The 15,117-nt window shown below is 44.5% G+C and overlaps 1 protein-coding gene across 1 annotated transcript; it reads right to left on the minus strand.

Annotated features, from left to right (window-relative positions):
- Positions 1–2,879: 2,879 nt before the first annotated feature.
- GALR2 (galanin receptor 2) lies at positions 2,880–12,096 on the minus strand. Its single transcript, XM_066586258.1, has 2 exons — positions 11,209–12,096; positions 2,880–4,277 (listed from the first exon to the last, which is right to left on the minus strand). Exons 1-2 carry the CDS (start codon positions 11,550–11,552, stop codon positions 3,500–3,502), a joined length of 1,122 nt encoding a protein of 373 aa, XP_066442355.1. The 5' UTR covers positions 11,553–12,096; the 3' UTR covers positions 2,880–3,499.
- Between the last annotated feature and the right edge of the window lie 3,021 nt (positions 12,097–15,117).

A 15,117-nucleotide genomic window follows, 5' to 3' on the forward strand; every position in this document is an offset into this window, starting at 1 on the left:
AATCTGGTTCTTGTACGAACATGAACGAGATTTACGAGCCTTTTGTTAAAAACAAATTTAATTCCAGCTCCAGAGGAAGACCACCAATGAACACTAGTGCACAGTGTGCATCAGGTGGTCCAAGAAGCGGTGCGGCTATCTTTGTTTGTTCAGGACCGGAGGGTCGCTTTAAATGAGTTTTCAGAATAGGTCATCAATAGTTGACTGACAGGGGTCCACTGCTTAGTATCCCCACCTATGATCTAATTCTCCAGTCCGCTGGAAATGCTGCCAAGCCAGATGTTCGCATTGGGGTTGGAGCTGGAAGTGTTGTAGAAGGCATCACTCCCATTGACATCAATGAGTTGTGCCTTCTATTATACTTTTGTCTTTGACCCCAATGCGGACATACATCTGCGCTGGACTAATAGCTAAATAGCAGAATCCTGAGCTTAACCTATTCTAAATGCCTATTTAGACTCAAAGATGATAACTCAAAAATCACTCAAACGACAGTTTGAGTGACAGCTTTCAGCGATCATTTTGCATAAACTACTAAGTAGCTACTCAGCTACTTAGTAGCTGATTAGCGTGCAAATTAAGCCTTCTGCTGAATGCAGATAACAGCTGTAGGTCTGTTATCCGCATTCAGCTCCATTATTCTCCAGCGAGACTGCAGCTGAAAGAATGCTGTCAGCGCTACCCGCAAAGAACTCCGCGTGCAGTCCTGATAAGCAGTAATGACGGTTTTCAAACTGGCTTGAAGTCAGCGGTGAACGAATAGTGCACGAGGGGCGCACATTTAGATGCAGGGATTATTGCTCAAAAGATGGCTTTTGAGCGAATTTTGAGTGAATCATTGTGTCTAAATGGGCCTTTAGTTGTATGCATTAAGCTCCATCCTAGTAATGGCTGCAAGTAATTGTATCATTTAACGCTATGTCTAATGTTGTAAGAAAAAGTTAGTGAACCCTTTAGAATTACGTGTTTTACTAACAAAATGTGGTCTGATTGTTATCTAAGTGATAATTATAGATGAACTATAAAATAATAACGCACTAAACTAATAACACACACAGTTAAACTGTTCATATTTTTTATTAAGCGCATTGAGTAAACATCCACAGTGCAAGGGGAAAAAGTAAGTGATCCCTATTATTTAATAACCTGTAGGTCCCTCTTAAGCAGCAATCACCTACAATGATTCCTGTAGTGCAAATATGACTTCCATAACATTGCAGAGGAATGTTGGATAATTCTTTCCTCAAATGTGTCAGAGTTCATCATTATTTCTGGGATGTCTTATGTGGACAGCCCTCTTTAGGTGATACCACAGCATCTACATAGGGTTAAGGTCAGAACTCTGACTTGGCCGTTCCAAAATGCAAATCTTCTTTTTTCAACTATTCTTTAGTTGATTTACTTGCGTGCTTTGGACCATTGTTTTGTTGCATCACCCATTATCTCTTCAACTTGATGTCATGAACTGCTGGATTTGATTGCATCTTAAAATTCATTGTTTCTTCAGGTAGCTTCCTTTGTGATGTCCTTGAATGCAAATCTTGTTCATTATTTTTCTAAAGACTCATGAGCAGAGGTTTCTTGCAGTCTGTAGAGTCTTTTTTAGATGTTTTGCTGTTAAGGCCCCTTTACATACCACGATTATCGCTCAAAATTCTTTCAAAAACGATGGCTTTTGAGCAATAATCATTGTGTGTAAATGCTATTATCATGCACTTTTTGCTTGAAGGATGATTTTTAGTTGAGTTTAAAAACCAGTTTCAGACCGCATGCTGGGAGCAGGAGATAACATTGTATTCTCTGTGCAGCTCCTGAGAGAAAACAGACCTCAGGCTGTTATCTACATGGTAGCTAGAGATTACGTTGTTTTCTCTAAGCAGTCCATGCCAAAACAATGGAGCCAATTATAGAGCTCAGACTTCCTGCTGAGTTCTGCAACAGCTCCCGGAGGCTCGTTTACACGCAAAAAGGCTGATAAAGTACTAATGGGCTATAGCGCCCATTAGTACTTCATGCAAAATGATCGCTCAAAACTGTCATTCTCCTTATCTTTTGAAAGAATTTTGAGCGATCATCTTTGTGTGTAAATAGAGCTTCATCCTTGAGCTCTTTCTCACCTCTGTCAGGATTGCCCATTGTACTCCTGGAGTGAACTTAATAGGAAGCTCATTCCTAAAGGGAGTAACAACAGTCCTGAATTTTCACAATTTGCAGATACAATGTCTAAGGCTTCTTTCCCACGAGCGTATATCGGCCGCCGTTTTCCCGTCCGGACGATATACGCTGTGATCTGATGCATTGGATTCCGGCGGCATAAAAGCACCCGGCCGGCAAATATAGCGCAGGGTGCTTTTACGCTGGGCAGCAAAGATAGTCCTGGAACTATCTTTGTGCCCGGAATACGTTGGCCACTGCATGGGCTCCTATGGGAGCCAGTGACAGCGGCCGGAGAAGGGAGGGAGGTTAGCAGCGTGACTGCCAAGCTCCCTCCCCCTTCTCTCCGGCTGTTTGTGATGGGAGGGGGCAGGAGGGGTGGAGCTAAACTTAGCCCTGCCTTCTCCCATTGCTGGCTGCAGACAAGGGGCGGTAAGGGTCCTTTGCTCTGCCCCCGCCCCACCCACTCCCATTACAAACAGCTGGAGGGAAGGAAAGAGGAGGTGAGTTAGGGAGGGGGAGGAAAGGGGAGGCAACAGTATTGTGGCATCGGAGTATACGCGCCGGGCCCGTGCCGTCTGAGCAGGCACAGAAATGTTAGATTTGTGTGCCTGTTCACTTGTTCATTTATGGCACCCGCAGGCGCACGTAAAAACACTCGTGGGAAAGAGCCCTAAGGCTGGTTTCACACGGCCAAGAAACTCATGCAACATTTGTGCATTTAATAGAATCATATACATGAGCTGTGTGAGAAAAAAATCGCTGTGTCCCCTATTTAATTGTGTTCCTCGGAATGTGTCGCCCATTGTTTTCAATGGGGCAGTAAAACACATCGCACCACCTGCAATGTGCACGTGAGTGCGAAGCGAGGTTTCCCATTAAAACAATGGGAAACACTTGCTGATCCTCCGAGCTCGCCCCTTGTGTGGTTAGCCTAAATAAATTTACGAGTGTGCTGTTACATTAAAGATATCTTGAAGTTAACGACTAGTAATGATAATTGGCGGCTCAAGTACATTGTCCTCTTAAGGATATTAAAGCAAAGTTATATACTGTAGCATGTGCTATCATTCATCAGTCCTGGCTAAAACACACATTCTCAATTCATTTCTTTGTATTAAAAGTCCATCAAATGCCTTAAGAATGTTTACCAAGTCCATGTTGATGGTGCTCATATTGATTGCCACTTGTAGTCCTCATGGTACGCATATCTCTTGGACTCTTAGGGTTAAAGAGAGCACTTGTTACTTTGGCAGTAAAATCATTTTCTGAAACGGCTGGCGGCGGTGAAGAAGAATGTCATTGAAGTTGCCTCTCTTCATCTACTCTTCCTTGACGCTCGTAACTAAGTAACATTAAACCTGATGAACTCCGTACCTCTTTGATCTCCAATCCGTTCTTTCTCTTTCCATGGACTTCCAGGATCATCACAACAGGCAGAGCAGTGCAATGGACCTTCAGTTAATTGTGTCATTTCTGTACACGCCACTTCTAAGGTGCTCACCCCGGTATGGGCTGTAGGGACCACATGGATCTCGTTGGCTGATCTTTGCCGAAACAACAGGCATAGAAATATCTTGCGAAATCCCTTCCGGAAGTGTTTTGAGACTAAGGCATAGACCACTGGATTTACACAAGAGTTAGCATAGGATACCAGGTGGGAGAGAATACGTAGGGCATATGTGAAGTTATTAAGGGGAAAGTATCCAAACCACATACAAAGAATTACAAGGTGGTGAGGAAGCCAACACAAGCAGAACAAGACGGCAACAATGATGATCATTCGAGTCACCCTTCTCTTGGCTCTCTTTGATTTAGACATGTCTTCAATCGGGTCTACAGATGTCCAGAGATAACGTATAGTACGGGCATAGGTCAAACTAAGGACTAGGACAGGTATAACATAGCTGAAGATAAAAGTAGAAAGATCCATAATCTTACGATGAGAGATTGGCCACACCGGGTGGCAGACAGTGAGGTTAGTCAACTGAAATTCCTGGTAATAACTGAGATAAGGTCCAGACAGGGTTATGGACAGGCTCCAGATGAGGCTGATAGCCTTTAGAGCATTCTTGGGTGTACGTAGTAGTCTTGAACGCAATGGGTAGCGTATAGCTAGGTACCTGGAAGGAAAATAAAGATTGATAAATATTTGCAAAAAATCTAAAGGCCCTTTTAGACACAACGATTTCCCCCCCCCCAAAAATGCAGTTTTTGTTAAGCCGTCGCTAATTGCTGATCTTCCAGCATACTGAAAGATCAGCGATCAGTTATCGGAATTCACAGTGGGATACAGCTGATACTATTGTTTTGGCTGTATCCCGCTCTCTGAAGACAGGCGGGGTATGAAGAACACAGCGGTCCATCTGTGTTCTTCATTCCCCGCTCAGAGTGCTCGGCTGTATAACAGCCGTGCGCTCCGAGTGGGGAACAGCTGGATGCAGAAGACAAGCGGCACTGCTTGTCTTCTGCATCCCCTGCTCGGAGCGCAAGGTGATCTCTCAACATTTGAGCGATCACCTTGCGCTGTAAAAAAGCACACAACGATTATCGCTCAGAAATCGCATAATTTGAAATCACAAACAAATAGTGAATACAGAAAGTATGTATTCACTCTAGAAAATGACAGCAGGCAAACAGAGTCATGTGCTAATTCTTCCTCTAACCGTCACCTTATAAAGCATCAAATACAAAAATAATACACATTGTTATCAAGTGTTATGCAATGCAGTTTTGAGTCATCTCCCTTTACACTGGCCAGTTATTGTTACAGTTGGTTGGAAATGAGCGACCTATAATGATACTTGGCCATTGCTAGTGGGTCTTGTTGAGTGACAATGATGGATCTGTACAAAAGCAGGCAACACCTACGCAGGCCATGTCTGCTGGTACCAGGCAGCAATCTGAATATATACAGTATATGGATCACTGCTCAGCAATCCGTCCAGCTAGGTATAACTTTGTGGAACTGAAAATCTAATTGAAAACTTCTATCCATAAGGACTCTTTAACAGGAGCGTTACGATTTTCGGGGAAACCCGCATAGCGGCTGAAAATCGCATGGACCAGAAAAACCTGCGACAAGGTTGCAGCTAAATGTTACATTTTCTCGCTCATTCACACGGCCGGATAGATGTGTATAGATGCCGCAGCCTGGAATTACTTCGGTCAACATAAATACTTCAACTGCCTCAACAGAGCCAGCTGATATAGTTTAGCAGTGCTAGTCGCTTATTGGGGGAATTGGGGTTCCTCTGCTGGATGATGGGCAACCTCTAACTGGTGAGGATTGCTTATTTATATTATTTAGCCTATGCCTTGCTTGTAGGACTTTAATGCTTTTAGGAAAGAAGACTTACGCAATATAATACCCAATGGGGTGCGCAATGATCTATATGATTGTGTATGACTTTGGATATGTATATGCACACACACACACACAAACACACACATATATATATATATATATATACACACACCCACACATACAAAGTTACTGTGAGTGCCCCATAGGCTTCCTGGGATACCATGTTACACGTCCATACAATTTGGAGGATGTATGGACCCAGAATATGGTCCAATGCATGATCCCTAACTGCTGTACTGTCTATAGCAGTGATGGCGAACCTTTTAGAGCCCGAGTGCCCAAACTGTAACCCAAAACCCGCATATTTATTGCAACGTGCCAACACGTAAGGGGGCAGGGTGTATCACGACGTATGATTTTTACCTCCCTCATTATAAATATGGACAGGGCCGCTTCAAAATAAACAGTGTGCAGATTTTGACTGCTTTTTGGATGCAGAATGTCCTAAGCAGACATTTCTGTGGAAAATTCTGCAGCATTTCCGCATCCAAAAAGCAGTCAAAATCTGCACCCTGTCTATTTTTAAACAGCCCTGCCCATTTCCACCACATGTAAACATACCCCAGCGGTAAAAGTGACTCACCCACAGCACCCCCCAGTAGTAATAGCGACAGCCCACAGTGGCCCCCAGAATAACAGCGACAGCCCACAGCAGCCCCCAGAATAACAGCGACAAACCTCAGCGGCCCCCAGAATAACAGTGACAGCCCACAGCGCCTCCCCAGAATAACAGCGACAGCCCCCCAGAGTAACAGCGACAGCCCACAGCGGCCCCCCAGAGTAACAGCGACAGCCCACAGCAGCCCCCCAGAAAAACAGCAACATCCCACAACGGCCCCCAGAATAACAGCAACATCCTACAACGGCCCCTAAAATTATAGCGACATCCCACAGAGGCCCCCAGTATGACAACGACATCCCACAGCGGCCCCCAGAATAATAGCGACACCCCACAGCGGCCCCCAGAATAACGATACCCCACAGCTGCCCCCAGCAGTAATAGCGACACCCCACAGCTGCCCCCAGCAGTAATAGTGACACCCCACATCGGCCCCCAGCAGTAATAGCGTGTAAGTCAACTGCAGCACTCTCATAGAATCTATATGATCAGATTCTGATATTCTGCTGTATAAGCAGTGAGGAGTAAATGGATGCACCAGCCCAGTTTGGTCCGGATCAAAACCTTGTAGTCATCAGAGTTGCAAAGTGTAGACCAGGCAGCATTAGATGTAATTTCAAATAATTTTCAACCTTTATTCCTCCATAAAAAAGACCAGCGACGTTTCGGCCACTACTTAGGCCTTTCTCAAGCTTGCTGCTGGCCCTGATCCCGGCACACACTGTGTCGTCAGTGTGCTGCCTGACGCCTCCTCCCCTGTTCTTGCAGAACCTAAGAGGAGACGTCGGGAGAGGGGAGAGGAGGATTCCGGGTGCACACTGAAATCATGGTGTGTGCCAGGATCAGCGCGGCTAGCAGCGCTGTGAGTGAATATGGGCAGGGGAGCCGCGGCCCCTACCAGTATTCACAAGTGATGAGCGGCGATGGTGGCGCGTGCCAGTAGGGAGGGCTCTGCGTGCCACCTCTGCGTGCCATAGGTTCACCACCACTTGTCTATAGTGTAATTTGCACAGTGATAATAAAGCAGACCTAATAATAAGTAGCTCTTTGCGCCTTTTAAGTAAAAAAGTCAATTTATTCATTGCATTGCGTTTGTACTAAAGATACTTCAATAAAGAACATTTCATGATAATCCATAACTCATTTCTCACCAAGAAGCCTGCAGCAATGATCTGTTGATTTGTAAGTGCCAATTACATTAAGAGGTGCTATGAGTGAGAGCAATTTCATGTTAAATACGCTAATGCTTATCAACCAGAATATAGCAATATGCTATTGTAGTTTAGGAGTATGCACAGATATAAGCCATCTTTCACATGGGCGACGCGACATTGCCATGAGAAAATCACAGCGATATCGTATCGGTGGTCTGTGTTTTCTCCCTTGAAATATAAGCCCTACCCCAAAAATAAGCCCTGACAGCATAAAAAAAAATACATCCCCAACAGCCGTGTCTTCTCTGTAGGTCCCCGACACTTGCTTGTAGTTTTCTCTCAGTGCTTCCGGGTCAGGGGTTCAAATTCTCCGCCTCCTGGAAATGCTGGCTGGGATTGGTTCTCGAGTGTCGCAGCTCAGCCAATCAGAGCCAGCGCTCAATGAGCCAATCACAACCATCCATTGAGTGTGAGGGGCTGTGACAACCTCACATTCATTTTCATGGAAAACAGAATGGTGGTCACCTTAAAGGGACCTTATCACCAAAAATTGTTTTTATTGATTAAAACCAAATAGATAATCATAATACATTTTTGTAATCTGTTTGAATTTTATGATTGCAGAATTTTTCATTCTGTTCTCTATAAATGACTATGAGGGGCGGACAGCTCTCTGAGCCAGTTAGAGGCATTTAGAGAGATGCTTAACAGCAGCTTCATGGGCCATTCACACAATGGACAGGCAGAGAACCATTGACTTGTATGGGGGACTGTTCTAGGCATGTTCTGTGATCTGAGCAGGTCATTTTGCAGGGATGGGGGTAGATAGCCACAGCTTATACCTATTGTGATTGGCGGATCCCGTGTTCTCTACATATAGGTGTTACCTGTCAGTGTAATCCTGCCTGTGTTGTTAGTGAGACGACTGCTGTATAGTCTTCTCTGCAGATCAGGAAGTATCAGACCATTAATAGGCTGTGTGGTCAGTGGGAAAAATATTGGATTTTAGGATTTTTTAAAAACACAGATTGTGACCAAATGTTTTTTTTTTTTTAATGAACAAAAATTTCAAAAAAATTTAGCTTGCAGCACTATTTTTGGGCATTCCTGGGAGGATGAATGCCCTGTTGTTTCCTGTAGGACCTTGCAAAAGATTGCATGGAACTCGCATGCCATACGATATGCATGTGAGTGCGATGTGATTTTTCCCATCGAAGTCGATCCTTTCACGCACTTGAAGATCGCAATTTCACAGAAGCGATGCAATGTGAATTTTAATCAAAATCCCATGACCATGAAAATCGAGCGATGGCAAGTGTGATATCAGGACGAGTTTCTCGGCTTGATATTGTAATCGCCTGTGTAAATGTAGCCTAATGCATCCGTAAATTGGGTGCGTAACTGCATTATGTATATATTGTGTTACTTACGGATTCGCTGCCTGACCTCTTTATAGACGACTACAATAGCTTCACATTATCTCTTGGTTTTTATACATTTTTGGATGGGAAACCTGGGTTACTTCTGGGACTTTTCACACAGAACGGAATATTCTGCAACACCGTTATGGAATACTCACTCTTGCGGAATATTCAGCCACAAAATCCACACTTGCGTATTTTGGTGCGGAATTGAAAATAGCCGAATCCTGTCGGCAATTGCACATCGAAATCTGCAGTTAGCAGTGTAGATTTTGTTGCGGATTTCAGAGACAATATATTCTGCAACGCTAAATATTGCAGTATATTCCACCCCGTGTCAAAGGTCCCTTTAAATGCTGTGATAACACTTACTACCTAAGGCCGCCTGCACACAGGCAGGTCAGATTCCGCCTGCGTAGCACAGATGTTTTTCTTCTCAATTGCGGAAGGGCCGCGGATTGGACAACTTACGTTGACTTCAATGGAAGCCATCCACATGGAATCCGCGCAAAAATGGAGCATGCTGCAATTTTTCCTCCTTGAGTGGAAACCGTAATTGGTTTCCGCGAATGTGCAGGAAGAATCCCTTTCGCCCATGCTATGGGCGATATTTGCTGCAGAATACCGTAGGCGGACGCCCGCTCCGGATTCTGCAATGCACATCTGCCCGTGTGCAGGCGGCTTAATATTCTTGATCTTTTTAAACTCCATAAATGAAGAATATTATTAACAGTAACATAAGCTTCAGACTAAGGGCTCCTGTCCACCTGCGTGATTCTGCCAGCAGTAAATCGGGGAATCATGCCATCTGAAGCTTTCCAAAGCGTTGCAATGGAAAGCGCCGGCCCCCTGTCCACGAGCAGAGAATCATTGCGATTCTCCGCTTGCGGCCAGCAATTCGCAGCATGTTGTGAATTGCCGCAATTCCCCGCAGTCAGCCTATCTGTCAGAGTGGAGATCCGTCTGCCGGCTTGAGAGAAAAGGTTCGGGTGCCGGCGCGGGTGACAGGTGAGTTGCGGCAGAGAGCAGGGGGAGCGGAGGGGGGGGGGGAAGAGAGGGAGAGAGAGATCTCCCCTCCGTTCCTCCCCGCTCTACCCCGCAGCTCCCTGCCCGCCGCCGGCGGCCGAACCTTTTCGCTCGAGCGGGCAGGTACTCGCTATGGGTAATGCTCCCTCGAGCAATTGCCCTTAGCGAGTATGCTCGCTCATCACTAGTTCTGACTAATAGTATGCAGATAGCACATTTCTTGGCTATTGCCATGGTTTTGACAATTAGTCAATACGCTCAGTTTCCTTATTACCATAGTGTTTAAATTCTCTTTTGCAGGTCACACAGCTAAGCGGATATACTGGTGTGACCTGCGAAGAGAGAACTCATATACTACATTAATGAGTGCAATCCTTTATGCATGCACATCCATGAATAGTTACTTGATCTTTTGGTCTGTGAACCCATCTCAAAAGATAACATAACAAGTGGATCAGACACCATAGCATGCCTAAGGTAATTCCATACGAATTGGTTTTGATACAGTCTTTGAAGACAAAACCATGAATGGATGAAAAAGAAGAAAAATAGAAGCTTTCCTACATATTTCCCCTCCCTTTCAGAAACCCATCTGGCATTGGCATTAACAAATGCATCACAAAGCTGCATGAAAACAGCATTTGAGAAGGTCCTCGAAACTACAAAGTAGAGTGATCTTCCAATTGTAACTGTTGTGTGACAACCCTGACTGCAATGGAAATGATGGAGTTAAAAACCCAGGAGCTGCAGAGAACCACAGCGCTATTGTGCTCATTCACCACACTAGGATCTCTCTTTTAACCCTTTTCTTTCCAGGGCACGTAGCTTAGAGGAACACTATGTAGACCGCACCTTCAGCTGCATAGATACAAAAAAGCACCTAAGGGTGCTTCCATATCTGCAAGTTTTCTTGAGACTTTTTGTGATGCAGTTTTTGAAACCAAAATCAGGTTTGGATCACGCAAGAAAAGAAAGTATATAAGCGCATGTTCACATATGCAGGTTTTGTTCAGGTTTTTTTAAAAATAGTTTTTTGAAGCCAAAGCCAGGAATAAATCCCCAAAAAAGAGAAGTTGTATCCATCCTTTATTCTTTCTATACTTTTATGATCCTCACCGGGTTTTGGTTTCAAGAACCATATTAAAAAAAAAAACTGACCAAATACCTGCAGATGTGAACGCACCCTCAAGACCAGATACTACTACCCCTCTTTTTCTAATCCACTCCTGGTTTTGTCTTCAAAAACTGCATCAAAAGACCTGAGCAAAACTTGTAGCGCCAATGTATTCTGCAGTGCTTTCAGGTAATTTACCCATTCCCCCCACCACCACCACCACCACCAAGCTGTGTACTCATTTTACCAACCTCGGAAAGGATGGAAGGCTGAGTCGACCTTGAGCCGGCTACCTGAATACATTACTTATAATACAAGGAGCTTTGAAAGCCATAATCTTGAGCTGAACTTACCTATCGAGTGACACAGTAGTCAGGGTGAAGCTGGAGGCATACATGGTGAGGTATATGAAAAAGTGCACAGCTTTGCACATAACTGGGCCGAATACCCAACTGTCCAGGGTATAGATGGTGGCTTGAAAGGGTACGCAGAATATAATAAAGCAAAGGTCTGCAACTCCTAAGTTCAAAATGAAGAGATTGGTGGTGTTATTTATCTTGCCATTCCTTAACAAGACCGCCAATACCAGGCTGTTACCCACTGTGCCCACTAGGAAAATAAGTGAGTATAAGACGGGGATAAGCACTGACTCAGGATGATAGCTGTCTGATGATGACACCTGGATTGAGACATTCATCTTCACTGCCTCTCGAGTGTCCACCAGTTGGTAAATAAGTCGAGATCAGTGAATGTCGATTAACTGATCATTACCACTTTCTTACACGACAGTCAATAATATTCCTTCTCAGTCCCGATCCAATATTGTTGGGGATGAGCTACTGCTTGCAAGACTGAGCTTCATGGATGGAGTGATGCATACGCCGGGGGAATCAGTCTACTGCCACCGTCCAACCAGGGACAATAATTCCATGGCCAGGTATGGAATAATCAATAAGAGCAAGTAAAGAACTATCCAACATCAGTTTATCCCAAAACTTTGTATTGTTCTTTGGTCCAACTAGTTTGTTCCAGATCCGGGAGAAGATGGGATTAGGACAAGCCTTGAAGGAGCTGTAGGTTCATTGTGTGGGTTCTTTGTCTCTGTGAGTGTCACGCTCTGTTCTTCATCATGTCTGACTGATCGCCTCCCGTGAGTTTTAACAAGCTCACTATAAAAACTTAAGCACTGCCACCCGACCTCTTCATGGGAGACGAATAAGCGGAGACAGAAAGACCCTCCTTGTACGGAGGACGGAGATGTGTGCGTGCCGCAAACTGTTATGAGAATAAATAGATGAGAAGCATCCCGTTTCCACGGAGATAGAAAGGTACAAAAAATAGTGATGGTGTCCATAGTAACTAAACCCCCTCCCTGATCTATTCATTAGCTGGACGTCAGCGGAACGCAGGGGAGACGTATCATGTCTGTGGGACTGCCAAAATAGCAAACTTAGTGGCTGGCAGATGTAAGCCATATGAACATTGGAGGTTAATATTTGGGATAAGTAGATCATCTGCAAAAAAACACTAGTATTGTCTTCCTCTGGCATTGTATGTAATATTTCTTGATACATATTAACTTATCTGCCAAGAATAGAGAGAAGTTGCTTAGACTTCCAAATATCTGCTAGAGCAATTCAGCAACAAGTACAGGAAATGGGAAAAAATATTGAAAACCTCGTCAGCATGCTTATTATATGACTGATGTATAAGAGGCATACAATGGAGGTCCTGGAAAACAATGCTAAATTTGGGCCCTCCTCCTACACGGCGCCATTTATAACATGGGTGTCCTCTTCTGTAACGGATGGTCTTATGGGACCCCTGGAGCACGAGGACCTGGGTGGTGTTTCTACTACCCCGTTTCCCTGAAAATAAGACATACCCTGAAAATAAGACATAGCATGATTTTCCAGAATTTTTGAGGATGCATAATGATTTTCAGGCTTTTTGAGGATGCTTGAAATATAAGCCCTACTCGAAAATTAAGCCCTGCTAACAGTTAATTAAAAAAGTCAATTTAAATAGTGTCCAGGCAGCTATACATGTAAAAAAGTTAAACCTTTTTGAACAAAAATTAATATAAGACACTGTCTTATTTTCAGGGAAACACGGTACTACTGCTGTAACCCCAACAGTTATGCCTCTGATTCATTGGCCTCTACTGCATAATAAAATATTAGTCCCCTATAGCTGTGATCGCTACTTTGGGGCTGCAGCAAATCGTAAACTGCTCATAAATAAACTTCTAGTGATTTAGGTCGGCGTCACACGGGTGTAAACGTATTTACGTGCGCATTTGCCCTGTATATTTGTGCGCATCTGTGCATATTTTACTGTATTTTTTGCACACACATGCCCTATGTATTTGTGCATGCAAAAAAAAACCACACACAAGCATGCTCCCATTGGTTTTAATGGGCAATTAAGTTTAATATGTGCTATTTTCGTACGCGATATGCATGAAAATAGGACATGCTGCGTTTCTTTTTGCGCAACCAAAATGCACACGCAAAAACACACATGTGATCGAACCCAATGAAATAAATTGGTTGTAGGCACTGCGTATTGAGTAATACACAGCCCAAATGCGTTCATGTGAATAAGTTCTTTAGTCTAGAAGCTGGCGTCCGTATAAGTGAATGTGTGACCATTAAACAGACCTTATAACATGACTAGGGATATAAACCACAATCTTAGGGCTCTTTCACACAAGAGTAGGCGTTTTTACGTGCGCCTAATGGCGCCCAGATTACCGTCGGGCGGGGGAAGACAGTTTAGCCCTGCTAAACTTCCTTCCCCCTCTCCGCCGCCTCAGGAAGGGGGCAGGAGATAGTGTGCTAAGCTCCCACCCCCTCTCTGCCCCTTGCCGGCAGACAGCAAAGGGAGAGGGCAGAACAGAGCAGGAGCTTAGCAACTAGCCCCATCCCCTCCCATTGCAAACAGCCGGCAAGCTGCAGAAAGGAGGAGAGAAGGGGGAGGGAGTTTAGCAGTCACGCCTCCCTTCTCTGGCCGCTGTCATATGGCTCCCATAGAAGCCCATGCAGCGGCCGATGTATTTCGGCTGGAAAGATAGTTCCAGGACTATCTTTCCTGGCCGGCGTAAAAACGCCTAGCCGAAATGCACTATCTTAGTCGGCCGGGCCATTTGACGCAGTGGAAAATCGCCCTTCTGATCTGATGCATTGGAATCCAATGCATCAGATGGTAGAGTATATCAGCTGGCTGTGAAAATGGCGGTCGATATACGCGCGTGTAAATAAAGCCTTATCCAGAAGGAGAAGTTAACCATGCACAGACTGAGGCTGCCTTCACATGAGCGTATATATGCAGCTATTTACCCATGTACATATACGCTGGGCCATCGGATTGCATTGAATCCCAATGATGGCCAGCGTATTTACACAGGTAACTAGCTGCATATATACGCTCGTGTGAATAAAGCCTGACCCCGAAGCAGCCGGTCTCTAAATGGTATCTGTCAGCCTGGAGAAGGCGTGATTTGGCTTATATAACTGGTCATGTTATAAGTCCTCTGTAACCCCTTACAGACACAGCTTTTTTTTCTTTTTCCTTTTTTCCTCTTAACTTAAAAAAAAACATAAGGGCTTTTTCACACGGGTGTCATTTTCACACATCTATTAGAACCAATGGTTTCCTATAGAAACATTCAGAAGAATTAATGTTAGATACGCAAAAACGCGCACCTTAAAAAAATAGGACATGCGTTGATACAATGCTCGCATCTAAAGTCCGTGCTGCGTGAAAAGGTAGGACCTGACCTATCTTTGGGAACAGGAGTGTAGCTGTGCCCGACACTCCGGAAACCAGATTAGAAGTCATTAGGAAGATTTCTGCCAAAGAAGCACATTTTAAATGTTCCGCTGTAAACTCCCGTTAGTCCCTGTGGGGATGAGGGGACACCCCGAGGGTTCCGTTCATCTCCCTGAGGGTTCCTTTAATCCCTTCGGGGACTAACAGGGGTTTACAGTGGAACATTTTAAAATGTGCTTCTGGGCAGCAAGTTTTAAATGTCCTGCTGTAGGCAGTGGGGAATTCCTCTGTTATGTATGCTGCTGGGATCTGTAGTTCTAAGCTTCCTAGCAGCACAGCCCTCATAGGGTTAATTGATTGAGCTGGCTGGATGTGGTATTTCCTGCTAGCCAATCACCTGGGTCTGTGCTCACATATAAACCCAGCTCCTGGTCAGTCTCTGTCTGGTGTTCAGGGTGAGCAGTCATGAATCCTTGTCTGTTGAAGTT

Source organism: Eleutherodactylus coqui, chromosome 13 (assembly GCF_035609145.1).
Source record: "Eleutherodactylus coqui strain aEleCoq1 chromosome 13, aEleCoq1.hap1, whole genome shotgun sequence".
Classification (NCBI taxonomy): Eukaryota; Metazoa; Chordata; class Amphibia; order Anura; family Eleutherodactylidae; genus Eleutherodactylus; species Eleutherodactylus coqui.